This window comes from Manis javanica, chromosome 5, assembly GCF_040802235.1.
Source record: "Manis javanica isolate MJ-LG chromosome 5, MJ_LKY, whole genome shotgun sequence".
In the NCBI taxonomy this organism is placed as follows: Eukaryota; Metazoa; Chordata; class Mammalia; order Pholidota; family Manidae; genus Manis; species Manis javanica.
The window spans coordinates 34,766,457-34,794,024 of NC_133160.1; the positions used below are offsets into that span (position 1 = coordinate 34,766,457).

General features: G+C 41.5%; 1 protein-coding gene across 2 annotated transcripts in view; it reads right to left on the bottom strand.

Annotated features, from left to right (window-relative positions):
* PAK5 (p21 (RAC1) activated kinase 5) overlaps window positions 1-27,568 on the bottom strand; it is a 258,183-nt gene that overhangs the window by 31,667 nt on the left and 198,948 nt on the right. For both annotated transcript variants that reach the window (XM_037017616.2, XM_037017617.2), the window contains exon 4: window positions 8,803-9,588. In XM_037017616.2, the coding sequence (XP_036873511.2) occupies window positions 8,803-9,588 (786 nt within the window). The remainder of the gene's footprint in view (window positions 1-8,802; window positions 9,589-27,568) is intronic.

Below are 27,568 nucleotides of genomic sequence, written 5' to 3' on the forward strand. Positions count from 1 at the left end.
AGTGCAGAGTGACAACTACAGAGCTAAAGTCTGGTGAGAGTGCTTCAGTGGGAGCCCAGATGTCTGAGCAGCCTGGGGCAAAGTGCACTAACTGGGCCAGAAAATGATGGATGATCATGCCTGGAGGAGGGGGATGGAAGAAAAAAAGTCAAGGCTTTTTTTTTTTTAACAGTCTTGGCTTAGAGAAATTAGCTCAAAATACACCAAAAAGGAATAATCATCACAGCAAAATGAGTTGATCATCTGTGTACATAATTCATCACTTTCAGTTTTGCTTTGGCTGGGGCAGAACTTTTGTTCAGTTATACCACCCAAACTTTCTTCCATGTGTTCTTCTAAAAAAGCAAGCCCACACTTTCTTCCATAACAAGTCCTCTGGCCCTTCCTACATGGCTCTTAAACTGTTATGATTATTTACTTGTCCTACTCAAAAGTGTCTTTCCCTTGATATCCTATATTTGGAAGTGGGTGAAAACGTAAATGGTAAAATTTGTCCATAATAGTGTTGACACACGCACACACACCTTCATGCACATAAGCAAGTCTCGCAAGGAGTAAGCCTTGAACTGTGCAACATTTTCTACAACCAGACTTACAAATAAATTCTAGAAAACAAAAAGAGTACATTTGGAGTCCTATGGTATCTTGAGGGGGATGTAGGGTTTTAATCATTTAGTGAAACCACACAGCGGTGGAATTTTACCAGTGAAAGGCACAGATATTGAATAAGCAAATCCAGTGTACCTCGCACCACCTATACCCCAAACCATTCCCAGAATATTTATTCATGTTGTTTACCTCCCAAGACCTTATTGCAAGGACATGGGGATGGGAGCTCGGGTAGAAAGCTGCAACACAGGAGAGAGAACACTAAAGAGATGCCAGAAAGTCTTTTCCCTGAGACCTGAAGAGAAGTCCTGGGTTCTCCCTGAGGAGAACAGTCCTCTGATTGTGTGAAAAAGTAACTTCATACAAATGAGACCATGGTGTGCATCCTTTTAAGGGGGATTTTCCACATGGCAAGATGTAACAAGAGAAGATTAGATTGGTTGGTTTGCAAGTTATCACCCAGGCTGCCCAAATGTTAGCTGTAGTTTTACAAGACAACTAATTGTCACTGAAAATCAGATACTTTCTAAGAAGGAATTCTCACTACAGGACACGTAACATACCTGAAAGAACATCCAGTCTTGTTCTCCTTCCTCTTTGAAATGGCAATAACATACATTCATTTTCTAGTTTCCTGACACCTTTAAGTAGACCTATAAGTTAGTTCCCAAAGAAATGTCTTTCTTCATGTCTCTACTCAAACCCAATCAAAGACAAAGGCCAAAAAAACAAATAAAAGCTGTATCATATGTGAATAAATAATTCCAGTTAACACCTCAGCTGGACTACCCTTCCCCAACGAGCCTAACATCTCCAAGGGTAGGGTCAGACACAGCCTTGTGATGTATCACAATTATAAATAATTATAGCAATGAATTCATTTAATCAATCAATTTCACCAGCAGTGTGCTGAGGTGGACAGGGCATAAAACTCCACACAGCTATCAATTGCTCCGATTACAGCTGGCTGTCAGCCAGAATTCCCCTGATCCATGTTCATTCAATGCACATTAATCTGAATTTGGCAGTGTAATCAAGGACCTAACTGAACTGTGAAATTGAATTCTGCAGTAGAACATCATTTGACCATTTTATGCCAAGGTTGGAAAAAAAGCCTTTGTGGGGGGAGGGTGGGAAAAAGAAAAGGAGGAAAAACAATTGTGCTGCAGCATCTGTTTGTCACAGAGGCTTTCTGAGCTGGTGACAGGGAGGCCATGCTGGACTGTGCCGGACTGGGGAGGGGGTGTGTGCGCGCACATGGCCTAAGTCCGTGCCCACAGAATGGGGATGGCACAATGTTCTGGGAAGGATGGAGAGTCTTTTTTGCTACGTCCCACAGAGCTATAGGGATAGGAGGCAGCTGGTTCCAGTGCCTGGCTGTGATGCTCCAATATACCTTTTCAGAGTACAATAAAGCAGAGAGACTGCTCATCTCAAAAACGAAAATGCCAGGCTGAGTGCTGCCGGCTCTACATACATAAATCAAATGTGGGATAAAATTGAATCATGGGCCTTTATTCTCTGAGCAAGCAAAGGACATCTTAAATTGTCCTTATGTGACCCAAAGCAAAACATAACAGGACCAGTCATGGCTTTGGGAAATGAAAACAGTCGGCCTGTAAGAATTCCATAGGGACTCCGTAACTGACTTTCTCTGCAGGGAATTTGAGAGACTGGAAGGTGATTCATTAAATCCTGTGACTCGAATGTGTGTTTATTCTCATGCATCCCTCTGCTTGTGCCCTGAATTTCCAGTTCTCCCTGCGGTGGGCAGGAATTCCGCTGCTGGGGACGATTCCCCACTTGCCCACAGGGTTCTGACAGCCTGGCCCATGGCCGCTGGGCTCATGCATCTCCATCCTTGAGTCTCCAACTTCTGCTTTCCCTGCTGAGGTGGCTGCCATCCTGAGCGCTCCAGTCTGCCACTCAGACTGCAGGGTGTTAAGGAACTGTTCCTTCTCCAGCTGCATCCTAATAAAACTGGCTGCTCCTTCTGCTTGAGGCAAAACTTTGACAAGTGCCCAGCCACAGTTAGTTTCCTCTGAATTTCATATTTTCAGTGGAATGGCCCTATTTCATGGCCTACTGTATCCATCCTGGCTGGATGGCAAAGGGATGTAGCACACAGTTTGAGCTGACTTCCGATTTCAGTAAAAGAGGCAGGCATGCATTATCACTGCTAATGAGCAGTGATCATGAGCAGCAGGCCCTGGTGGGACCTAAACAATTAAGATGCCTACTTATAGTCCTAATGCTGAGGGCTTGGGAAGTAGGACAAGTACTGGATGGTCAGATACTTGCTGGATTTCCATGCAGTAAAAAAATCATTTACTATAGTTAGTTAGCACTTTGCAAAGAAATCTCCAGCACCATGACACTGGATTCCTATTTAGGTATGTGGCAACTCAGACCTTATGCCCCGACATTTGAAGGGTCACACACTTCCCTGCCTTACCAAATATATGTCAAGTACACAATGAGAGTCTGGATGAGTGGCTCATGGCCTCTGCAAAAAGGCAAAGCCTAGTTATTGGGAGCAATGAACAGATCTGCGATCACCAGTCTCAAGAATATGGGTATTTTTGGCTTTCCTCCACCTGTGAATTGTATATCCATTTAACCCTCTCTGGTCGCTGCTCCAAACACGGAAGAATGCATCCTCTATTCAAGAGCAGATTACTCTGACCTGCCATCTGTCACTGCCTGCAGTGGCTTGGTGCTCTGTACTTCGGAACCCATGCCTTTAACTGCCAGAAAGTACTGACAAATGGGAGCTACAGGATAGTGGTTCTCAGCGAGGGCCGATTTTGCTCCCTCTTGCCGCATGTGTCACTTGGCAGTCTCTGGAGATATCTTGGTTGTTACAAGGGAGGGGTATTATTGGCAGTAAGTGGTAGAGGTCAGGGACACTGCTAAACATCCCACAGTACCAGGACATCACCCACAACAAAGGCTTATCAGGCCCAGATGTCGACAGTGTCAAGGCTGAGGAACCTAAGAGGACTTCCCTGAGGCAGGTATTACAAGGAGCTTGTAAGAAGGCAGGTTGAGGGCTTGGTGCCTGTAGAAGCTGTTTCTGTGCCATCAGGGGTGTATCCAGTGTCTGATGAAGGATAAAGCCCAGGGAACTGGGCCCCAGCTCTGCTATGAGCTGATTGACCTGGCTGTTCTGAACCTCTCAAAGCCCCAATTTCCTCATCTATACAAAGGCAGCGAGAATGGCCACACTGCAGGGCTGTGAGGCTCAACAGGGCAAAGCAGGGCACATAGCGAGTGCTCAGTGAAGTGGTGGAATTGTGATTACATTGGGGGCTTCTCAAGGGATGAAGGTGCTGACCCAAGACACAGGAGCGGCTGCATCCTGGTCTGTGCTGAACACCAGAATGAGCAAAATCAAATGCGTGATCAACCATATCTCCAGTCAGTTTCCCTCGCTGTAAGGCAGACTTGTCTGCAGGGGAGGACAGAAAGATTCTCTTTCCACATCTGGCCTTTCTTATAGTTCTGTGGTGTAAATGGTGCCATATAGATTTGGTTTGGCTTTATTTTTTCAGCAAAAAAACAAACAAAAAAACATTAAAAAGTAGGGAGATGGATGCCTGTTTCTCCAGACTTCGTAACACCCTTGATTCCTCTGATGCCAAGAGGAAAATTAGGTAACACTGGAGGAGTTTTTCCTGTGGACTAACATCTCACTTTTTTTTTTCTTTAGGCCCAAATGTAAAACTGGTGTCACTCTATGTACACACACCTCCTCACTTCTGCTCTATCTGGAGACCTACACAAGTTTCGTGCTTTTATCCTCTTATTAGAGATGTGAACGGCACCCACCAGCCTCTAGGATTTTCCATGAGGCAAAGCCAAATTATCTGAGTCGTGGTTGCTATTTCTACCCTCAGCAGGAAATCCAACTGTGATTGGTTGATTTTTGAGTACAGTTCTAAATACACAGGCACCTAGCTAGGTCTTTTTAGAAATGTTTTATTTTTAATCAAGTAAACGTTTTAATTACTAACATGCCTCCTACCTCCTACCCTCCTACAAAACCTGCTCATGACTTTTTCATGGGCCTCCTGTGAAACATGGACTAGCAGCTTGCTTCTTTGGAGTCCTGATTCTAAAGGCTGAAAAACTCTGGGTAGAAGTCCCTAGGGGCAAATATATTGGTTTTTTTTTTCCCTGAGTCACAATTATATCTCTGTTGTTTCTGGGTTTGACATAACCAGATATCAGAGCAGGTCTGCTTTGCCTTATATTTGGAGATCTATAGGAAGAGGGATTCAGCAAGGAATGGAGCAAATTATCACTTCCCTAACCCCCTCCTTCTCTTTACCCTCTTCCTATTCCTCTCCTTAAAGTTCTGGTGGCCACTGTGGCATCTCCTGGGTTTTACTGGCAAATGCAGCTGAATCCCAATTTAAAAACAACCCAATTTAAAAAAGGGCAAGAACCTGAACAGACATTTTTCTAAAGAAGATATACAGATGTCCGATAGGACATATGGGAAATAACTTATGCCCATAAAATGAGAAAAATCCTGGACTTGGAAGAACACCAGACCTGGATTTTTGTTCTTGTTTGGTAACCAGCTAATTATGAAACCTTAAGTGTACCATGTGACTTTCTGGACCTCAGTTTCTTCTTCTGGGAAATGAATGGGCAAAGGTTGCTGGTGATGATATTAAATCCTAAGTGCCTCTAAGGTTTGGGCTAATGGGAAAAATTAATGAAGTACACTAGGCAGGGCTTGTCCCTTCTATCAGGGCAGCCTTTGCCTCCAACCAAGTCTATTTCCAGTGCTATATGAACATGTGGGCCCAAAGATACCAGATCACCATATTTTTCTCAAGAAAACCCTGAAACCCAGAAGTGGAGGCTTCTAAGTGAAAGACCTTTATTTCTTTTAGATGTTAGAAATGACTACTGGGTGGGCCAAACATGTCAATGGGCCAAATGTGGCTCCAGGGCTGAAAGGTTACTGCCTCTGAACAAAACTCTATGATCATGACCTAAAAGAGCTCCCTACCACAAGTATTCAAATATACCACAGAAAAGTAATAATATTTGACCTTAAAAATATTATTTGACCTTGAACAGCCAAAGCAATCCTGAGAGAGAGAAGAACAAAGCTGGAGGAATCAAACTTTCTGATTTCAAAGTAAATTATAAAGCAATAGTAATCAAAACAGTATATCAGCATAAATGCAGACACACAGCTCAATGGCACAGAATATATAGACCAGAAATAAATCCATGTATATATGGTCAATTCATTTTCAACAAAGAAGCCAAGGATATATGATGGGGAAAGGGTGGTCTCTTCAATAAATGGCTTTGGGGAAAATGGAAGCCATGTGTAAAAAAAATGAAACTGGACTCCTATCCTCCACCATACACGAAATCAAATCAAAATTAATTAAAGACTCAAATACAAGACTAAAACCATACCTAGAAGAAACCATAGGGTGTAAACTCTGTGACATCACACTTGAAATGATTTTTTTGATTTGACACCAAAAGACAACAAAAGCAAAAATTGGTAAGTGTGACTACATTAAACTAAAAAGCTTCTGCTCAGCAAAGGAAACCATCAGCAAAATGAAAAGGTAATCTATGGAATGGGACAAAATACCGCATATCCAATAAGGGGTTAATATCCAAAATATAAAGAGAACTCTTACAACTCAATAGCAAAAAACAACCCAATTTAAAAAAGGGCAAGAACCTGAATAGACATTTTACTAAAGAAGATATACAGATGTCCAATAGGTACATGAAAAGGGGCTCAACATCACTCAAGAGATTAATACAAATCAAAACCTTAATATGACTTCACACCTGTGGATGGCTATTATCAAAAAGACAAAAAATAACAAGTGCTGGTGAGGATGTAGAGAAAAGGGAACCCTTGTACACTGTTGGTTGGAATGCAAATTGGTGCAGCCACTATGGAAAACAGTATGGCAGTTCCCCTCAAAATTAAAAATAGACCTACCATCTGATTCAGTAATTCCATGTTGGGGTATATATCCAAAGGAAATGAAATCATCATCTCAAAAAGATATCTGTACACCCATGCTCACTGCAGCATTATTAATAATAGTAAAGGTATGGAATAACCTATGTGTTGGTTAATGGATAAATGAATCAAGAAAATATATACACAATGGAATTTTATTCAGCCTTAAAAAATAAGGAAATCCTATCACTGTGACAACATGGATGAACCTAGAAGGCCTTATACTAAGTGAAATAAGCTATGGTATCATCTATATGTGGAGTCTTAAAAAAAACCATCAAACTCATGTAATCAAAGTAGAAAAATGGTTGCCATGGTTGGGGGTGTGGGCAGGGAGAAGGGGAGGTTGATAAAAGGGTACAGACTTTCAGGTCTAAGATGAATAAGGTCTGAGAATCTCATGGATAAAATGGTGACCATAGTTGATAATACTGTGTTGTCTAATTGACATTTGCTAAGAGAGTAAATCTTAAATGTTCTTAACCCTCTCCCACAAAAAAACATAAATAGGTGATGGATATGTTAATTAACTTGACGTGGGGGAATCCTTTAAAAAAATCATGCATATCAAATTATCCTATTATATACTTTAAATATCTTACATTTTTGTCAATTACACCTCAATAAAGCTGAAAAAAAATTACATTTTTTACCCCTAGATAAAGTAAAACCACTGATGTTCAATACCCAAGGATTCAGGTATGGACTGTGTTCATTTGATATTTTTACTCCAGAACTATGAAGGGGTTCCCTCAGTCAAGTGACATGCACAGGAAATCAAATTAACTATCTTGTGCATCATGAAACTTACGTGTGGCTTCATGTAGCTTGTGTCTGTTGGTTAATGAGACAGACCTCTTTACAACAATTGTATGGCAAGAACATAGAAAATAGAGGCAGTCATGATACCCTGACAGTAGAAGTTCAAATAAATAACACAGTGAGATGAAAAACATTCTCACTATTTACATTTTACCTGGACATACATACTTCAGGTCTTTATTTGCTCAAAATTAATTTTCATTTTATATATTGGGAACTAAAGTGACAGTTCTTTGTTTTTTCTAAAGTATGGCTTAAGTCTCTCCCAGCAGGTTCCTGAAGAAACTTTCCTCAGTATTTTGGATGGGGCTTATAAGAAATCATTGGCAGAGAAAAAATACTACCTACAATCAATAAAGCATATGAATGCAGGCAGGCTTGCCTTCAGTTTTCTGGACAGCCCACCGAGCCACCGAGGGGAGAGCATTTGGTAGAATCATACATGATCACACTCTTGAAGTAGAGTCCCACTTAACTGGTTTGCGACCTCTGTGTAATATACAGCCTAAAACCAAATACCCCATTTTCACTTTGCTGTACAGAGGAGGCAGCAGAAGCATTTCTAAGTTACCATGGGAGAACAGACCACTTGCATGTTCTCCAAGGTATTTTCCAAACTGTGTGCTTTCAGGATCAGGGACTTCTCCAGCAGTGGTTCCCGAACTTTGGGATATCGTGGACCAAATTTCAAAGCAAATTCGCAGCAGCAAACACCTTTTGTTAAAAAAGGTGCTAAGAGAGGAATTACAACAAAACCAAGCAAAATAAAAAGCATGCTGAGAAAGGTCTGACAACCAGCTTCTATCATCTCAAAATTTCATGCAAAAAAAAAAGATATTTCAACACTAAAGTAGTAGACAGTATGTACTCTCAGAGAGAAGGACTGTCCCTTGAGTTGAATAAAATTAACTCCATTAAAAACTTGCATATTTGCCTGATGTTTTTTCCTTTCCAACAGATCCATGTAAACTTTGCGAGAATTCAGGATCCACTCACTGTATTACTCCATCAAATGATCCATGATCGTATACTCTTTAACAGAAAACTTAGTACAATAAAGTATATAATATTTAGTCAAAGTATGTCAGAATCTTTCATATATATATATATATTTGCCTAATCAGAAGCCTTACAGGAGAACCAGAAAGACTTTGATTTTAAGGAATAAAGATGCCTTGCCCTGTATCTTCTGGCCATGGGGCTTGTGGACACAAATCAGGTAGGATTTTGATATGCATTCTGACTTATAAAACAAACTGGCAAACTTGAGGACCTGACTGTGTAAGAAGGCTGTGCTAGCACTACCTTTGTGGACGCTCCTGCACTCACGAGAAGGAGGTGGTGAACGTTACCTTTGGAATGCACATTGTGGGCTCAGATAAGCGAGGGTAGGTATAGGAGTTGTACGAGTGTCCCTGGGGGTGGGTTTTAAATGCACTTGCTCCGAAGGGCATCATGGGCTCTTGGAGCCCCGAGCCCGACCTGGACCTCTGCCGCATGGTGGGCTGAGGGCTTGTCTGATTCAGGTACGATGACTTTGGCCTCCTGTCATAGTCGTCCAGGCTGGGCCCCCATTCACTTTCGCTGTACGCCAGACTCTCCTTGGAGCACCCGCTGGTCCCTGCAGTTCTAGAAGGCGTGAATTGGAATGGGTAATCTAGGGGGGAGCTGCTGGAGGCTCTCTGGTACCCCCACTTGAGGTCACTGTATTCACTTGGTTTGCTCAGTGAGTCCAAGTGTGCCTGATAATCGACAGGAAATCTGGCGATACTGGATTTCAAAGGCTTCATCTCCGAATAGTAGGCCTCCCCGTGTTTCATCTTCATAACGTGTCCGTTTTGCTTGGCTGCATGGCCACCTTTAAAAAATGGATCCAAGTCATCTCCACAGAGACCCTTCTCTCTGTGCTTCTCGGTGGTGTACTCCGCAGTGGTGTCCGATTCGCTGGAGTACTGTGAGCACGTGATGAAGCCGTTCTCCTCCCGGCGGCCTCGGCCATGGCCGCAGGCGCCCTGGTCCGGCGTGGGTGGGCTTTCTTTCCTCAGGGAGTTGGAACGGGTCACCGAGATGTTGTCAAAATCCTCCAGCAGGCCATTGATGGAGGCTTCCTGGCAGGGCTTGTTTCCTCTAACGATTGTCTGGGAACAATAAAGAGAATACTATTTAATGAGGACATTTCACGCTTTTGAATCAGTGGAGGAATTCCACCCCCACTCCATCCAATTTAAACTGCAGAGGAAAAAAGACCACAGGAACGTTGCGTAACAAAATGGTAAAGAAAAGCTGTTGATTGATTTCAGTGGTGAAGTAAATCAAATATTAATAATCTCAAATTGCAGATTTTGCCTTACCTTTAATTGAGCTCAATTAAATATCTTAAAGACATTTAGAAGACTATACAGGCTATCATTGTCTTATTTCCCAGTTTATGGGGAATACCTTCCCCTGATTCTCTACTTAAAAACAAACTCTAACCATCTGACGAGTTGATGATTGTAACTTCAACAGCTTTAAAAAGCGTATTTATTATTTTGTACATTCATTATTCAGATGATTTGCAAAACCAGTAAGCATTGTCCTGTGAGTGTTAACATACCCAGAAATGTACATTTTTTACCCTTTTAGGGAAGACACAGAAAAACTGAAGCTATCAGATTTTATAGAAGAGGAAGGCACTTTCCAAACTGTAAACAGAGGATGAACAGCAAGAAGATGACTTGGGAGATTTAATTTGTGATCAAATGTGATTTTCTTATTAACTGACTGTGATGTTTGTTATAGCCGCACTTTTGTATCATCATCACTGAATTCTGGATGGCTTGGTAATGATTGAGTCTTAGTGACAAATTTGCCAAGCCCAAATGTTCCCTTTAATGAACCTAAATAACACCAGAATGCCAGGCACAGAAAGAAATCACACACCACTTACAAAGCCAGCCAGCTGTACCTTGATGATGACAAGGTTTGCAGCAAAAGATGATGGGGGTGGATAAGAGAACAAAGAACAGGTTGTGACTTGAAACTTTCAGGATTTTAAGAGAAAAATACTTTTGAGCAAGTAACAAGAAGTTCAAAATCATCTGTTATGCAATAGAAAATTTCAGACTGGAGGGAGAAGTCAGTTGTCTTAGAGCATATTTTTTACAGATCAGAGCTTCTCAAACTATCCATGGTGAAAGACAAGGTTATGGTTTCCCCCATCAGTTTTGGATTAATACTTTTGGCCTATGCCCTTCTCTTTTAAATAAAAGTTTAATTTTGGAATAGCTTTAGATACAGAATAGCAAAGAGAATACAGAGTGCTCTCAATAAATATAGCTTCATATATAGTGTCCCCAGGTCCCGCCCAGGATACCTCATATTTATTTGTCACGTCTTTTTAGTATCCCCTGGCCTCTGACAATTTTCTTGTTTTTTGATGATCTTGTCAATGTTGAGGAGAACTGGTGAGGTGTTTTGCAGAATGTCCCTCAAATGGCTATGTCTGATGTTTCTCTTACGGTTAAACTGGGGTTATGGGTTTGGGGAAGCAAGACCACAGATTTAGGTACCAAGTTCAGCACATCACCTCAGAGTATACACCATCAGCATGGCTTATCACTAATGATGTTGACCTTGATCACCTGGCTGAGGCCATGTTTGCCAGGTTTCCACTCTGTAGTTGAAGTCCCCTTCTGTCTCCCTTTTCCACATTACACTCTTTGAAATAAATCACCAAGTGCAGCCCATGCTCAAGGGGTGAGGAGTAAAGCTCTACCTCCCTTGTCTACAAAAGTATTTGGAATTCCATACAGGAGACTTTTATATTCTCCCAATTTATTTATTCAATCATTTAGTTGTATCAGCATGGATGGAGTCATGGAAATTTGTTCTATACTTTGGGTTATAATCCCATATGACCTAGTTGTTTTCTTGTCCCAATTGTTCTAGTTTTAGAATTAAAAGTTCTTTTAGATTGCCTGCTGTGTCCCTTTCACAAGCCCCCATCCTCTTACTTTTTGAGCACTTCCTTATTTTCTGCACTACAAGATGCTCTAGGCTCATCTCACATTTTCTCTGCCCTTGAACTAATATCAGCCATTTACACCAAAGAGCCCTGGTTCCTTTGATTAGATAATGATATGAGAAACTATTATCTGGGTGCTGGTGTGTGCAATGGTTCCAGGCCTTCTCAGCCAACAGATAGAAAATAATGTATGTATACTTGCCCATCTGTGCACATGCATCTATAATCAGATCCATCTGTATCTATATTAAGAGGTATCTGTAACTACATGAAGCTATAAGCCTTAAAATTATTGATGAATAAAACCTGTGTACCATGAACATGGAGGTGTGGTTGCAGACATTTGAAAAGAAAAACATTTTATCTACAGTAAAACAAAACCCAAAACAAACAAAAACTCAAAGACTCTAAAGCATAGTTGACATAAGACATGGCCTTTTCTCGGATCTCCTTTTTTGCATTTGATAATGTTCACTGATGCTGTAAAAAGATCACTTTTGAAGGAGGCACATGCTTTTCTCTTTTTCAATGAAAACTATTACATCAGTGTTAACAAGCAGAGGCTTGCAAAATGTAAATATTTATTAAAAATAAATTGTTAATCTGCCCAAAAAGAATGAAAATAAAAGGGTACATAAAAGCCTTATTTAATCAGGAACATCAGGTAACTAGAACCAAGAGAGTATTTGTTTCTGTGGCATGAGTTTCGCTTTAAGGAATTCATAAACAGCAAAGCAATAATAATGAAATCCGAACATGCGGAAGTTTACAACACAGTTTAACCAGGCTGCAAAATGTGAGGACCGCTATTTATTGCTGTCAGTACCTGGTGTTTATTAAAGCAAGATTGTGCAGTTTTATAGAGATCAATAATATAATAACTGTCAGAGTACTGGTGAATTTCATGCTGCAGAACAGCCAGGCATTAAAAATCAGTGCGACCCAATCTATTTGAGTTTGACGCCATGCTTCCCATTGTCTTTCCGTTGTATGTGGACCAGCTCAGCGTCTGCCCCGGCTCCTGTGACAGCGGCCATATTTCATAGTGCCCCTTCCTCAGGCTGCTGGCCAGCGATAAGCTATAATGGATCTGTCCGTAACAACAGCTGTCTCTCTTTGTTTTGGGGAAAAGATGAAAAAGTGCCTCTGTTCTCACAGACTGTATTAACCTTGACAATAATGAAGTGTGTAATTAACAGCTTTGCCCTAATAAGACCTCCCATTTCTTTTTTCAAAAACAATGTCTTCTCTCCTCAAGAATGCATTTCATTTTGTCACTCTGGGCAAACGCTTCTTAGGAGGTCAATAAACTAAATATTCCAGGACGCTCTCTTTAAGTATCTACTTTTAAACAATTTGTCTAAATCCTCACCCCATTTGCAGAGAAGTAGTGTCCTTGTTTATATTACAGAATGTACCTGGAAATGATTCTGTAACATCTTCCTATGTTGACAGATAGTAATTGCACTAGTGGCGGGTGAGAATTTAATACTGTGTGTAACTGTTGAACCACTGTGTTGTATACTTGAAACCAATATAAGATTGTATAGCAATGATACTTCAATTAAAAAAAAATGTGGCTGGAAACAGCCGGGTGCATGATTGCACTAAACAAACAGACCTGGTATACTAGACTCCTTAGGGCAAGAAATGCTAATTTTCAGTCATATTTTCTATCAAAATACCCCAGATCTTCTATTTTCTTTCCATTTCCTACATACATCATTTTTGGTAGCCACAGGGAGTGGGGCTAATTGGGTGAGTGGTGGTTGAGAATCATATTATTTCTGGGAAATATGAGAATTATGGCAGGGTATCTCAGAGTGGCAGGGGTGGTGTTTTCTAACCACTAAGACCTTTTGAATAAATTATGTAATAATCTCAGTTATGTGGAAGCCAAATAAGCCCATTCCTTGACTATCTAAAAATATTGCTATGTTCTGCACAAATTATAAGAAAGCAGAATGTAGTTAAGAAATATTTTGTAGAAATTGACATTTCCTCATTAAGTGGAAAGTGTTCTGTTTGCCATTTTCCCTACATCTAAATGCACAATGAATCCAACATATTAGTGATAGTTCCATACAAGGACAATCCCTGCAGGTGACTTTCTATTTGTTGTTAATTTGGCAGCACTGTGAACAGTTTACAGCCCTGGTTCTCCCTGCTTAGCCTGTGAGGCCACTGGGCTCAAGTCAACTGAAGTCAGGGTGATCAGAGTTAATAGTTAGAAGTGTTTTATGTTTGTGTTTAAAGTCAGTTTGATACTATGAGTATTGTAGTTGGGAACTGAACTATTACTTGCTTGCTGTTTTCTGGTTCAGTGTCTAGGCAGCAGTGGGGTCTAGGGAAATATCTCTATTCCTTCATTTACTCATTTACTCCAACAAAAAAACCATTTCTAGGTGCAGGGAGTACTTGCAGATGAATGAGACAAGATGCCACAAGCTATTTCTTAACTTGGGTAGTTGATATAAGAATTTAATTCTATTCTTTAAATATCCCATGTGCTACATATCCATGTCTTACTTAGCCTGACTTCCTCAAAAGCAGAGCAGAGACAAAGGCTTGCATGTGAGTAGTTTATTTTAGAAAGTGAGGTTAAGGTCAGCAAGGAAGGTGACCCAAGAAGGAGGAATACAACTCAAGGGGTGCATTCCTGAGCCGGCCATCTGTGGACCAGTTCTCAGTTCTTCTGAGAAGTTATGAAGTCTGTGTCACAGAACTGACCATTCAAGGGAATGAAGATGGAAGTATTCATGGACCTGCTTCCACATCCTGGGTCAGGATGGCTGAGGACTCCCACATGCATCCCACAAGGTGGCAGTAAAACAGGGGTAAGCGGTGCAACCACGGGGAGCAGCAGGTTACCTCAGCAATAGCTGGAATGAAAAAGGTTGGCCTAAAAGATGTGAAACAGGACACAGAGGTGTCCAGTGCACTTTTTTTAGACAGATATTTCACAATTTAAAAAATTAAAAATGAAAGCACACGGGGCCCCTTCTCATGAGCCCATGGGCACGGATATCAGTATTTTTGATCAATGTAGCAGATATTTTACGTGGCCACCAAAGATGTGTGCTCTCCTTCCATGGTGTAAAGTTATTGCTGCAAAACTGTTTCAGACCAATGACCACATTCCCAGAACCCTCTGCATCTACATAGACCATGGGTCAGTTGTTACCCATAGAAAATGAGCTCTGATGTGTATCTCTTCCAGGCTAACATTACAAAGAAATGCCTTTGCTTCTCTTTATTCTCCTGTCTGCCAGCTGAATGGAGAAAATCTAGCAGGATATTCTTAATTGCTAGGGGATGCCAGAGGCACGTGTAGACTCTGCATTACTGAATGACCACGTGGAATGCAACAAAAAATCCACATTGCATATTGAGTGAGAAACTTCTACTTTGCTGAACTAATTTACTGAGATGTAAGGGCTGATATCTTATATCAGCTGGAATTATCTTAACTAATATAATGATAAGGATTATAATGAGTCCAGAATTAGAAAGCAGATCATGAATTAAGGAGTAAGCAGGGAAAGACTTTATCTTGGTGTTCCTATCAAGTGTGCCCCTGCTAACTCTCTATAACTGGCATTGGTTGGCCATGGAGCCCAAGACATCCACACCAGCTCCACGGATATGAAGGGACAGGCGCTGAGAATGTCCTGATTGAAGAAATCACACTGGACACCTGAAGCCTGAGACAGATGGAGCACTAAGAGCTGTGAATAGGACTGCTTATCTCAGCTTGGTTTTGGGGTATCGGTAGGAGTGTGACATGCATAAACAAATGTTTAATTTTGCATGATTTTATGATGAGATAGAAACTCATGCAGGAGAATGAAAGAAGGCACATTCATCAGAGTGTATCACACAGACCGATCCTGCAGTTTGGTATTAGTCCTTGTGATAGATGGCTTGTGAAATGGGCACAATTATCCCCTCCCTATGCAACTATGACTTTGCAAGTCTTCACATCTGGAGATGGTGGAGTCTATGTCCCCAGCCTTGAATCTGGGATGGCCACATGGCTGGCTTAGGCAAAAGAGAGTGGCAGAAGTGACACTGTACCACTTCTTAGTCTGGGCCACAGGAAGCCTTGCCAGCTGTTGCCTTCTATGTCCTCTGCCTCTCCTGGGTGAACAAGCTTGGGCTGGCCAGCTGGAGGATCAGAGAAGAGCCAGTCCTACCAAGGCCAACCTAGATTAGCCAGCCCCAATTCATCTGTGGGCCCCTTTCCTCCATGCTGGCCAGGGAGACACAGGAGAAAGCAGGTATGAAAGCTAGGATCTGGGCCCATTTTATACTAGGGCAGGTGAACCAGACTCCAGTTTAAAGACCGTAGGTAGGGAATGGTAATCCTTGATGTGGTTAAAGAACAGGGCATTTATATGAGGAAACTCATTAGAGGTAAGTGCTGGGGTGGCAGATTTCTCTTAAGCCGTACTAATCACTATACCACCCTATATCTGCTTTTGCTCATAAAGGATGAGTCAGCATGTTCCCATAGGCACAGGCCTGGGCTTATCTTGGAGTTGGTCTTAGTTTTTTTATGGCTGAAATGATTTGTAACTGGTATAGCCTCATAGTTAGAATTTTGGTTCTATTTACATAAGCTATTTTTAAAAATCAGTCAAAAATGGGCATTTTGGTAATTATGCAAAGTTTCATATCATCACTTAAAACTTCTTAAGCCATTAGACATCAGGTTGCTTCAGCAAATTTAGGTTATTTATAAGGTAAGGCATCTAAGCCTTTCTATGGGAAAATTTGTTTTATTCTACCTTTTAAAAGTCATAAAAAATTGAGATGTTTTAATATATCAAGAACTTTTAAAATGTAACTATTAGGAAATGTAAAATAAAAGAAGTAGTTTGCATTATATCTCTACTGGATAGCTTTGATCTAAAGTGGGGATTGGCAAACTATTGCTTGGGGCCAATTCTGGCCTGTTTTGGTAAATAATATTTCCTGGTAAATAAGCTGTATCCATTTGTTTACATACAGTATGTGGCTGCTTTTGCACCACAACTTGAAGAGTTGAGACCATGTGGTCCATGGTCCTTCCCAGAAAGAGTCCGCTGACTCTTGATGTAGAGTGTCTCCAGATGTATAGATCCTTTTTTTATTGAGGGGTGGTGTCTAGGGTTGTTCTAGTATTTGATTCATGGGCTGTGCCATAAAAGAAAGCAGTCACCCGGTGAGATGAGGGTGCTGGGTCAGCGGTAGGGGGTCCCTGGGCACAAAGGGCCACCCAGCTCTGTGGTTCTATGGCAGAAGGGGACACAAAACACAGGTCTCTCCAGTCCTGAGGCAATTCAGTTTGCGGGCCAAGTCGATCCACCAGAATAAGAGACCATATCCTGTTCTCAGAGGAATGTTAAAGAGCCATCAGCACGGCAAGTTGGTTGAGTTCTTTGGGGTGGAGCTCAACCTCTGTCATCAGAGATGTGATGGGCATAAATAAGAGCTGAGCACCCCCCTTCCTCTACCTAGGATCTGAGCATTAAAAAAATTTGAGATAAATAAAATGACTGCCACAGTTTTATGTATTGTTTTCAAAGAGCCTCTAGTCACTAATGTTGACCGAAGCACTCACTGCAAGCCAAGATAATTAGAAATGTTTTACCCATATTTAATATTTACCACAAGACCCTGAGATTGATGGTATTATTGCCTGTGTGTACAAAAGAGGGAAATGAGGCTCAGAGAGGCCAAGTAACTCATCCGGTATCATTCAGCTAGTAGGTGAAGGGTGTGGGGAAAACAGAAGTTCTTATGGCCAGGATCTTCACCTGACCCTAAACTACCTAGAGATGTAATGGGCCTATTGTTAGGCTACTATTTCCACAACCTAGGCAATGAGCAATTATAGGCAACTGAGTATATAAAGAGCTCTGCCTAGTGCTCTGGGTGGAGATAGAGAGGAAACTGCAGATCTGCAGACTGTTGGACGCAGACATTATTCTAGTGCTTGACCTACCACCATGAGAATAAAGCTGGGTAATAAACTCTTTTACCCCAAGAATATTTCATTGTCATTTCTCAGTCTCACTGAATCCATAGTGAACTTGTCTGGGGCTCAAACCCTTAGGGAGTACAAAGGTCAGAAAACAAGACCCGCTTTTGTCTCTTAACAAATATTGCCTCCCCATGTACACAAAAATCACAGCACATCCTGACAGCATCCTCACCTTTAACCTCTGAGTGTGTGGAAAAGACAGCAAAAGCACACCAGGACACTCTCCACTCACTCTTATACAATGAAGGGAATGTAAGTATGCACTGTGGCAAAACAACATAAAATATTTCCAGAAACAAACTTTAAGAAACAATGTTTTAAACTCAGAATTATGGGAATGGGGGGAGGGGGAAAAAGAAGTTGACTGCTCTTGGGAATAATTAGTTTTCACAGCAACTTCAAAATTCTGTCACTGCAACAAAATAAACATCTTGTTATATTGCATTTGCTCAAGATTCTGACATTTAAAAATTTAACAGCTGAAAAAATGCGTAGTCTACACATCAATTGTTACCCTCCCCGTATTAAAACAAACCAATTAAATGATTCTTGAAATATTGCTAATATGCAATGCTAAATGTCATTTTTTTTTGTTTTCTCTTATAGACTATATAAAGAAGAGCAAGGCATATTTATTTTAAACTTGGCCAACAAAATTTTACCTTTGAGTGTCTGAAACTTACATTTCTGTTTTCTTCAACCTGACATTTTAAGCAATCTTAAAACATGAATATGATATCTTCAAGGCATAATAAATGTTAAGAAACTTGTTAGTCTAGACATAAAATTGTTAGGCAGTTAAGATTTAAAGTATAAAGTTGGTACTGTAATTATGTACTTAATATCTCAGAAACGGACTGCTCTTAGATGCCAGGAAAACATTATATCCTTGTGGACAAAAAGAATGGTCAAAGCTGGGCTCCAGATCTTCCAAATATTTCACAGCTGAAACCTGAAAACCCCAATATCAAAGTCAGCTTTACCAAACATTTCTACTTATTAGCCATCCATGTCTACTTAGTGACTGAAGTCAGGGTGATTATTTCCAGGGAAAGGGTGTTTCCTGGCAAGAAGCTCAAGGGAATTCCTACCATTCCCACCACAGGAACCTGGTGACCTTTCATCTCCCAACTCATCTCGCCCAGAGAAGCCTGCAAGTCTGTGGGGTTTTCCTTCCACACAGAAGTGCTAACCCAACATTTCTTTGACTTAAATAAGCTATGTGTATCATAAAATCATGCGGTTTCCTTTTATTGCAAAATGAGACTAATTTTTTCCACAAGTGTACCTATCAATCTACTTACCTATCCATCTAACCAGGACAAAAAAAAGATGGTTCACATTTAAATGAGTTTCTCTTTGAAACACAATACAAGGTTTAAGAATGCACCTGGAGGTTTTCTAACAGCCCTTGGGAAAGGAAAGGCACTGAGAAGTTCTGCTTCATCGGGAAGCTTCAACTGCAGCAGCTCTCAGCCACAGCTGGGAATTTGGACTCACTGCTGATCTTATGACACCATTCAGGAAGCCAGGGCCCTCTCCCCAGGCCAATTCTGTCTCTCGTGGTGGTTCCAGGTGTCAGTAATTTCTAAAGCTCCCAAGGTGAGTCCAAAATGCAGTCAAGTTTGGGAAGGACACTGCTGGTAGACCTTCTCCCACAGCTACCCCGAGTGTGGTCCCACAGCAGCAGTCCCACCTGGAAGTCTGCTGGGACTGCAGAATCTCAGCCCCCCATCCAGAACTGCTGAATCAGTACACGCATTTTAATGAAACTTCCAGGTCATTCACCTACATGCCGAAGCCTGAACAGCATTTGCCTGAGGTTCCATTTTCATAATGTGAACAATTTCCACACACACAAAGAAAAAATATTCTTTAATCTTTAAACTCCAGATTAGTAGGGTCATTTCTTTGTTTTATAAAAAAAGAAAGAGTGCGGGGGCGGAGCCAAGATGGCGGCGTGAGTAGAGCAGTGGAAATCTCCTCCCAAAAACACATAGAGCTATGAAAATATAACAAAGAAAAATCTTCCTAAAATAGAGACCACAGGACACAGGACAACATCCAGACCACATCCACACCTGCAAGAACCCAGCGCCTTGTGAAGGGGGTAAGATACAAGCCCCAGCCCGGCGGGACCCGAGCGCCCCTCCCCCCGGCTCCTGGCAGGTGGAGAGAAACCGGAGCGGTTTTTTTTTTTTTTTTTTTTTTTTTTTTGGCGAGCGCTTTTTGGAAGCCTTAGAGGGACGGGCCCCCGTTGCTGGGGAGGCAGGGTGGCGGGACCGGTGAGGAGGTGCCTGGGAACGGCGCGGGAGGACAAAGAATATCCCGCGTTTCTCCCTGCGAGACCTGGGGGCGGGTGCCTGAGACCAGTGCCTGAGGACGGAGGAGGTTGTGCGTTTTTCCCCTTTTTTTTTTTTTCTCTTTTTGGCCAGCGCTTTTTGGAAGCCTTGAAGGGACGGGGACCCCAGTGCTAGGGAGGCACGGTGGCGGGACTGGTGAGCGGGTGGCTGGGACCGGCGCCTGAGGACAAAGAATATCCCCCGTTTTTCCCTGCGGGACCGGTGGGCGGGTGCCTGAGACCGGCACTTGAGGGCAGAGGAAATCGCGCATTTTTCCTTTTTTTTTCCTCTTTTCTGCGAGTGCTTTTTGGAAGCCTAAAAGGGACAGGGACCCCGGTGCTAGGGAGGCAGGGCGGCGGGACTGGTGAGCGGGTGCCTGGGACCGGCACCTGAGGACAAAGAATATCCCGCATTTTTCCCTGTGGGACCGGTGGGTGGGTGCCTGAGACCAGCACCTGAGGACGGAAGAAATCGCGCGTTTTTCCCCTTTTTTTTCTCTCTTTTTGCCGAGTGCTTTTTGGAAGCCTTGAAGGGACAGGGACCCCGGTGCTAGGGAGGCAGGGCGGCGGGACTGGTGAGCGGGTGCGTGGGACCAGTGCCTGAGGACAAAGAATATTGAGCGTTCCTTCCCTGCGGGACCGGTGGATGGGTGCTTTTTGGAAGCCTTGAAAGGACAGGGACCCTGGTGCTAGGGAGACAGGGCAGCAGGACCAGTGAGCGGGTGCCTGGGACCGGCACCTGAGGACAAAAAAAAAAAAAAAAAAAAATCGCTTGTTTTTTCCTTTTTTTTCCTTTTTTTTTTCTCTTTGTTTCTGTTCCCTCTCTCATTGTTGCTGCTGTTGTTTTGGTTTGGAGAGTGCTTTTTGGAAATCTTAAAGGGGCAGGACAGGTCACTTAGACCAGAAGCAGGGAATCTGGGGATCTCTGGGCACTCTAACCCCCTGGGCAGCAGGGAGCACAGAAGCCCCTTACGAAGATAAATAGTTTCCTGGCTGCTCCCCCTCCAACGGGGCTCCACCATTTTGGAGGAACAGCCCCAGCCAGGCCAAGCCCACAGCAACAGCGGAGATAAACCCCAAAGCAACTGGGCAGGAAGCAGAAGCCCTGTCTGCGCGCAGCTGCCCAGCACAAGCCACTAGAGGTCGCTATTCTCCCAGGAAAAGGCTACAAACCAACAAGAAGGGAAGCTCTTCCAGCGGTCACTTGTACCAGCTCTGCAAACTATCTCTATCACCATGAAAAGGCAAAACTACAGGCAGACAAAGATCACAGAGACAACACCTGAGAAGGAGACAGACCTAACTAGTCTTCCTGAAAAAGAATTCAAAATAAAAATCATGAACATGCTGACAGAGATGCAGAGAAAAATGCAAGAGCAATGGGATGAGATGCAGAGAAAAATGCAAGAGCAGTGGGATGAGATGCAGAGAAAAATGCAAGAGCAGTGGGATGAAGTCCGGAAGGAGATCACAGATGTCAGGAAAGAGATCACAGAAGTGAAACAATCCCTGGAAGGATTTATAAGCAGAATGGATAAGATGCAAGAGGCCATTGAAGGAATAGAAGCCAGAGAACAGGAACGTATAGAAGCTGACATAGAGAGAGATAAAAGGATCTCCAGGAATGAAACAACACTAAGAGAAATATGTGACCAATACAAAAGGAAAAACATTCGTATTATAGGGATACCAGAAGAGGAAGAAAGAGGAAAAGGGATAGAAAGTGTCTTTGAAGAAATAATTGCTGAAAACTTCCCCAAACTGGGGGAGGAAATAATCGAACAGACCATGGAATTATACAGAACCCCCAACAGAAAGGATCCAAGGAGGACAACACCAAGACACATAATAATTAAAATGGCAAGGATCAAGGACAAGGAAAGAGTTTTAAAGGCAGCTAGAGAGAAAAAGGTCACCTATAAAGGAAAACCAATCAGGCTAACATCAGACTTCTCAACAGAAACCCTACAGGCCAGAAGAGAATGGCATGATATACTTAATGCAATGAAACAGAAGGGCCTTGAACCAAGGATACTGTATCCAGCACGACTATCATTTAAATATGATGGCGGGATTAAACAATTCCCAGACAAGCAAAAGCTGAGGGAATTTGCTTCCCACAAACCACCTCTACAGGGCATCCTACAGGGACTGCTCTAGATGGGAGCACCCCTAAAAAGAGCACAGAACAAAACACACAACATATGAAGAATGGAGGAGGAGAAATAAGAAGGGAGAGAAGAAAAGACTCTCCAGACAGTGTATATAACAGCTCAATAAGCGAGCTAAGTTAGGCAGTAAGATACTAAAGAAGCTAACCTTGAACCTTTGGTAACCACGAATCTAAAGCCGGAAATGGCAATAAGTACATATCTTTCAATAGTCACCCTAAATGTAAATGGACTTAATGCACCAATCAAAAGACATAGAGTAATAGAATGGATAAAAAAGCAAGACCCATCTATATGCTGCTTACAAGAAACTCACCTTAAACCCAAAGATAAGCATAGACTAAAAGTCAAGGGATGGAAAAACATATTTCAGGCAAACAACAGTGAGAAGAAAGCAGGGGTTGCAGTACTAATATCAGACAAAATAGACTTCAAAACAAAGAAAGTAACAAGAGATAAAGAAGGCCACTACATAATGATAAAGGGCTTAGTCCAACAAGAGGATATAACCATTCTAAATATATATGCACCCAATACAGGAGCACCAGCATATGTGAAGCAAATACTAACAGAACTAAAGAGGGAAATAGACTGCAATGCATTCATTGTAGGAGACTTCAACACACCACTCACCCCAAAGGATAGATCCACCGGGCAGAAAATAAGTAAAGACACACAGGCACTGAACAACACACTAGAACAGATGGACCTAATAGACATCTATAGAACTTTACATCCAAAAGCAACAGGATATACATTCTTCTCAAGTGCACATGGAACATTCTCCAGAATAGACCACATACTAGCTCACAAAAACAGCCTCAGTAAATTCCACAATATTGAAATTCTACCAACCAATTTTTCAGATCACAAAGGTATGAAAGTAAAAATAAATTCTACAAAGAAAACAAAAAGGCTCACAAACACATGGAGGCTTAACAACATGCTACTAAATAATCAATGGATCAATGAACAAATCAAAATAGAGATCAAGGAATATATAGAAACAAATGACAACAACAACACTAAGCCCCAACTTCTGTGGGATGCAGCGAAAGCAGTCTTAAGAGGAAAGTATATAGCAATCCAGGCACACTTGAAGAAGGAAGAACAATCCCAAATGAATAGTCTAACATCACAACTATTAAAACTGGAAAAAGAAGAACAAATGAGGCCTAAAGTCAGCAGAAGGAGGGACATAATAAAGATCAGAGAAGAAATAAACAAAATTGAGAAGAATAAAACAATAGCAAAAATCAACGAAACCAAGAGCTGGTTCTTTGAGAAAATAAACAAAATAGATAAGCCTCTAGCCCAACTTATTAAGAGAAAAAGAGAGTCAACACAAATCAACATAATCAGAAATGAGAATGGAAAAATCACGACAGACTCCACAGAAATACAAAGAATTATTAAAGACTACTATGAAAACCTATATGCCAACAAGCTGGAAAACCTAGAAGAAATGGACAACTTCCTAGAAAAATACAACCTCCCAAGACTGACCAAGGAAGAAACACAAAAGTTAAACAAACCAATTACAAGCAAAGAAATTGAAACAGTAATCAAAAAACTACCCAAGAACAAAACCCCGGGGCCGGACGGATTTACCTCGGAATTTTATCAGACACACAGAGAAGACATAATACCCATTCTCCTTAAAGTGTTCCACAAAATAGAAGAGGAGGGAATACTCCCAAACTCATTCTATGAAGCCAACATCACCCTAATACCAAAACCAGGAAAAGACCCCACCAAAAAAGAAAATTACAGACCAATATCCCTGATGAATGTAGATGCAAAAATACTCAATAAAATATTAGCAAACAGAATTCAACAGTATATCAAAAGGATCATACACCATGACCAAGTGGGGTTCATCCCAGGGATGCAAGGATGGTACAACATTCGAAAATCCATCAACATCATCCACCACATCAACAAAAAGAAAGACAAAAACCACATGATCATCTCCATAGATGCTGAAAAAGCATTTGACAAAATTCAACATCCATTCATGATAAAAATTCTCAGCAAAATGGGAATAGAGGGCAAGTACCTCAACATAATAAAGGCCATATATGATAAACCCACAGCCAGCATTATACTGAACAGCGAGAAGCTGAAAGCATTTCCACTGAGATCGGGAACCAGACAGGGATGCCCACTCTCCCCACTGTTATTTAACATAGTACTGGAGGTCCTAGCCACGGCAATCAGACAAAACAAAGAAATACAAGGAATCCAGATTGGTAAAGAAGAAGTTAAACTGTCACTATTTGCAGATGATATGATACTGTACATAAAAAACCCTAAAGACTCCACTCCAAAACTACTAGAACTGATATCGGAATACAGCAAAGTTGCAGGATACAAAATCAACACACAGAAATCTGTAGCTTTCCTATACACTAACAACGAATCAATAGAAAGAGAAATCAGGAAAACAATTCCATTCACCATTGCATCAAAAAGAATAAAATACCTAGGAATAAACCTAACCAAGGAAGTGAAAGACTTATACTCTGAAAACTACAAGTCACTCTTAAGAGAAATTAAAGGGGACACTAATAAATGGAAACTCATCCCATGCTCATGGCTAGGAAGAATTAATATCGTCAAAATGGCCATCCTGCCGAAAGCAATATACAAATTTGATGCAATCCCTCTCAAATTACCAGCAACATTCTTCAATGAATTGGAACAAATAATTCAAAAATTCATATGGAAACACCAAAGACCCCGAATAGCCAAAGCAATCCTGAAAAAGAAGAATAAAGTAGGGGGGATCTCACTCCCCAACTTCAAGCTCTACTACAAAGCCATAGTAATCAAGACAATTTGGTACTGGCACAAGAACAGAGCCACAGACCAGTGGAACAGATTAGAGACCCCAGAAATTAACCCAAACATATATGGTCAATTAATATTTGATAAAGGAGCCATGGACATACAATGGCAAAATGACAGTCTCTTCAACAGATGGTGCTGGCAAAACTGGACAGCTACATGTAGGAGAATGAAACTGGACCATTGTCTAACCCCATATACAAAGGTAAACTCAAAATGGATCAAAGACCTGAATGTAAGTCACGAAACCATTAAACTCTTGGAAAAAAACATAGGCAAAAACCTCTTAGATATAAACATGAGTGATCTCTTCTTGAACATATCTCCCTGGGCAAGGAAAACAACAGCAAAAATGAGCAAGTGGGACTACATTAAGCTGAAAAGCTTCTGTACAGCGAAAGACACCATCAATAGAACAAAAAGGAACCCTACAGTATGGGAGAATATATTTGAAAATGACAGATCTGATAAAGGCTTGACGTCCAGAATATATAAAGAGCTCACACGCCTCAACAAACAAAAAACAAATAACCCAATTAAAAAATGGGCAGAGGAACTGAACAGACAGTTCTCCAAAAAAGAAATACAGATGGCCAAGAGACACATGAAAAGATGCTCCACATCGCTAATTATCAGAGAAATGCAAATTAAAACTACAATGAGGTATCACCTCACACCAGTAAGGATAGCTGCCATCCAAAAGACAAACAACAACAAATGTTGGCGAGGCTGTGGAGAAAGGGGAACCCTCCTACACTGCTGGTGGGAATGTAAATTAGTTCAACCATTGTGGAAAGCAGTATGGAGGTGCATCAAAATGCTCAAAACAGACCTACCATTTGACCCAGGAATTCCACTCCTAGGAATTTACCCTAAGAACGCAGCAATCAAGTTTGAGAAAGACAGATGCACTCCTATGTTTATCGCAGCACTATTTACAATAGCCAAGAATTGGAAGCAACCTAAATGTCCATCTGTAGATGAATGGATAAAGAAGATGTGGTACATATACACAATGGAATACTACTCAGCCATAAGAAGTGGAAAAATCCAACCATTTGCAGCAACATGGATGGAGCTGGAGAGTATTATGCTCAGTGAAATAAGCCAAGCGGAGAAAGAGAAATACCAAATGATTTCACTCATCTGAGGAGTATAGGAACAAAGGAAAAACTGAAGGAACAAAACAGCAGCAGAATTACAGAACCCAAAAATGGACTAACAGGTACCAAAGGGAAAGGAACTGGGGAGGATGGGTGGGCAGGGAGGGATAAGGGGAGGGAAGAAGAAGGGGGGTATTAAGATTAGCATGCATGGGGGGGAGGGAGAAAGGGGAGGGTGGGCTGCACAACACAGAGAGGACAAGTAGTGACTCTACCACATTTTGCTAAGCTGATGGACAGTAACCGTAATGTGGTTGTTAGGGGGGACCTGATATAGGGGAGAGCATAGTAAACATAGTATTCTTCAGGTAAGTGTAGATTAAAAATTTAAAAAAAAAAAGAAAGAAAGAAAGAAAAGGGGGATTACTCCTTAACAGGATAAAACTATTGGTAAATCAAAGATCAACGCATGCTTTAAATATCCTTAATGTTGATCACTTAAAGGGTGTCAGATGATCAGCTATGGAGGTACTCTTTTCTGATAATATTCCTTTCTCTTAATTAAAAAAAAAAAAAGAAAGCAGTTACTGTGTGCTGACCTCCAATGAGTTCTGCACAGTGGTATAGAGGGCATGTCAAAGTGTGGGCAAAGGGTCTGTTTGTTTCTACGCAGAAGATCAAGGCCTAGCTTGGATACCCAGAAAATGAACTATGATACGATATGAGGAGGAGCTTCCGGCATCAGCACTCTCTGGAGGACTCGTGCCAGGGGATGATCATCAAAAAGCCTCCACAGGGATCCGGATGATGCTGCGGTTGTGGCTGCATCCAGCCCACCGTCTCCTGGACTTGCCATAAGAAGGAGGAGGGAGATGTCTAGGCTGGCATGTGCATACAGTGAGACAACGAATTTGACTGGATCTGTACTGTTGGAACTCAACCAGGAGTTGGGAGGGGTGCAAGTTGTAGCACCCCAAAATCTCATGACTATAGACTATCTATGGTTAAAAGAACATATGGGATGTGAACAGATCCCAGAAATGGGCTGCTTTAATTTGTCTGATGGTTCAAGTACAGTTGGACAATATCCATCATATCATAGATAAATTTTCACAAATGCCTAGGGTGCCTAAATGGTTTTCTTGGCTTCACTGGAGATGGCTGGTAATTATAGATTTGCTTTGTTTATGTCACCATATTCCTATTATGTTAATATGTGTGTGCAAATTAGTTAGTAGTTTAAAACCTATACATACTTAAGGTACTATACAAGAAGATATGTCAAAGAAATAATCAATCCTCCCATGTTTCCTTCATATGCTACATCTATAGCTTTTCTTCTTCCTTCCTAATTACAAACCTTAAATAGAATTCGTGCCTCATATCGAATTTACCGAGTATCATAATTCCTCCAGGTGGTAAAGATACCTCAAGACAAGTGCTGGGCATAGAAGCCACAGGGCATAAATCTGCAAAGAAGTAAAAAGCTAACCTTTGCAAACAATATGGCTTCTCTCTCACTTACCAACTTTACATTTCCCTGTATGGCCCCGGAAGATGACTGGTTAGCCAGAGACGGGTAAGATTCCTCAAGGGAGGAACAACCTAAGACAGGCACA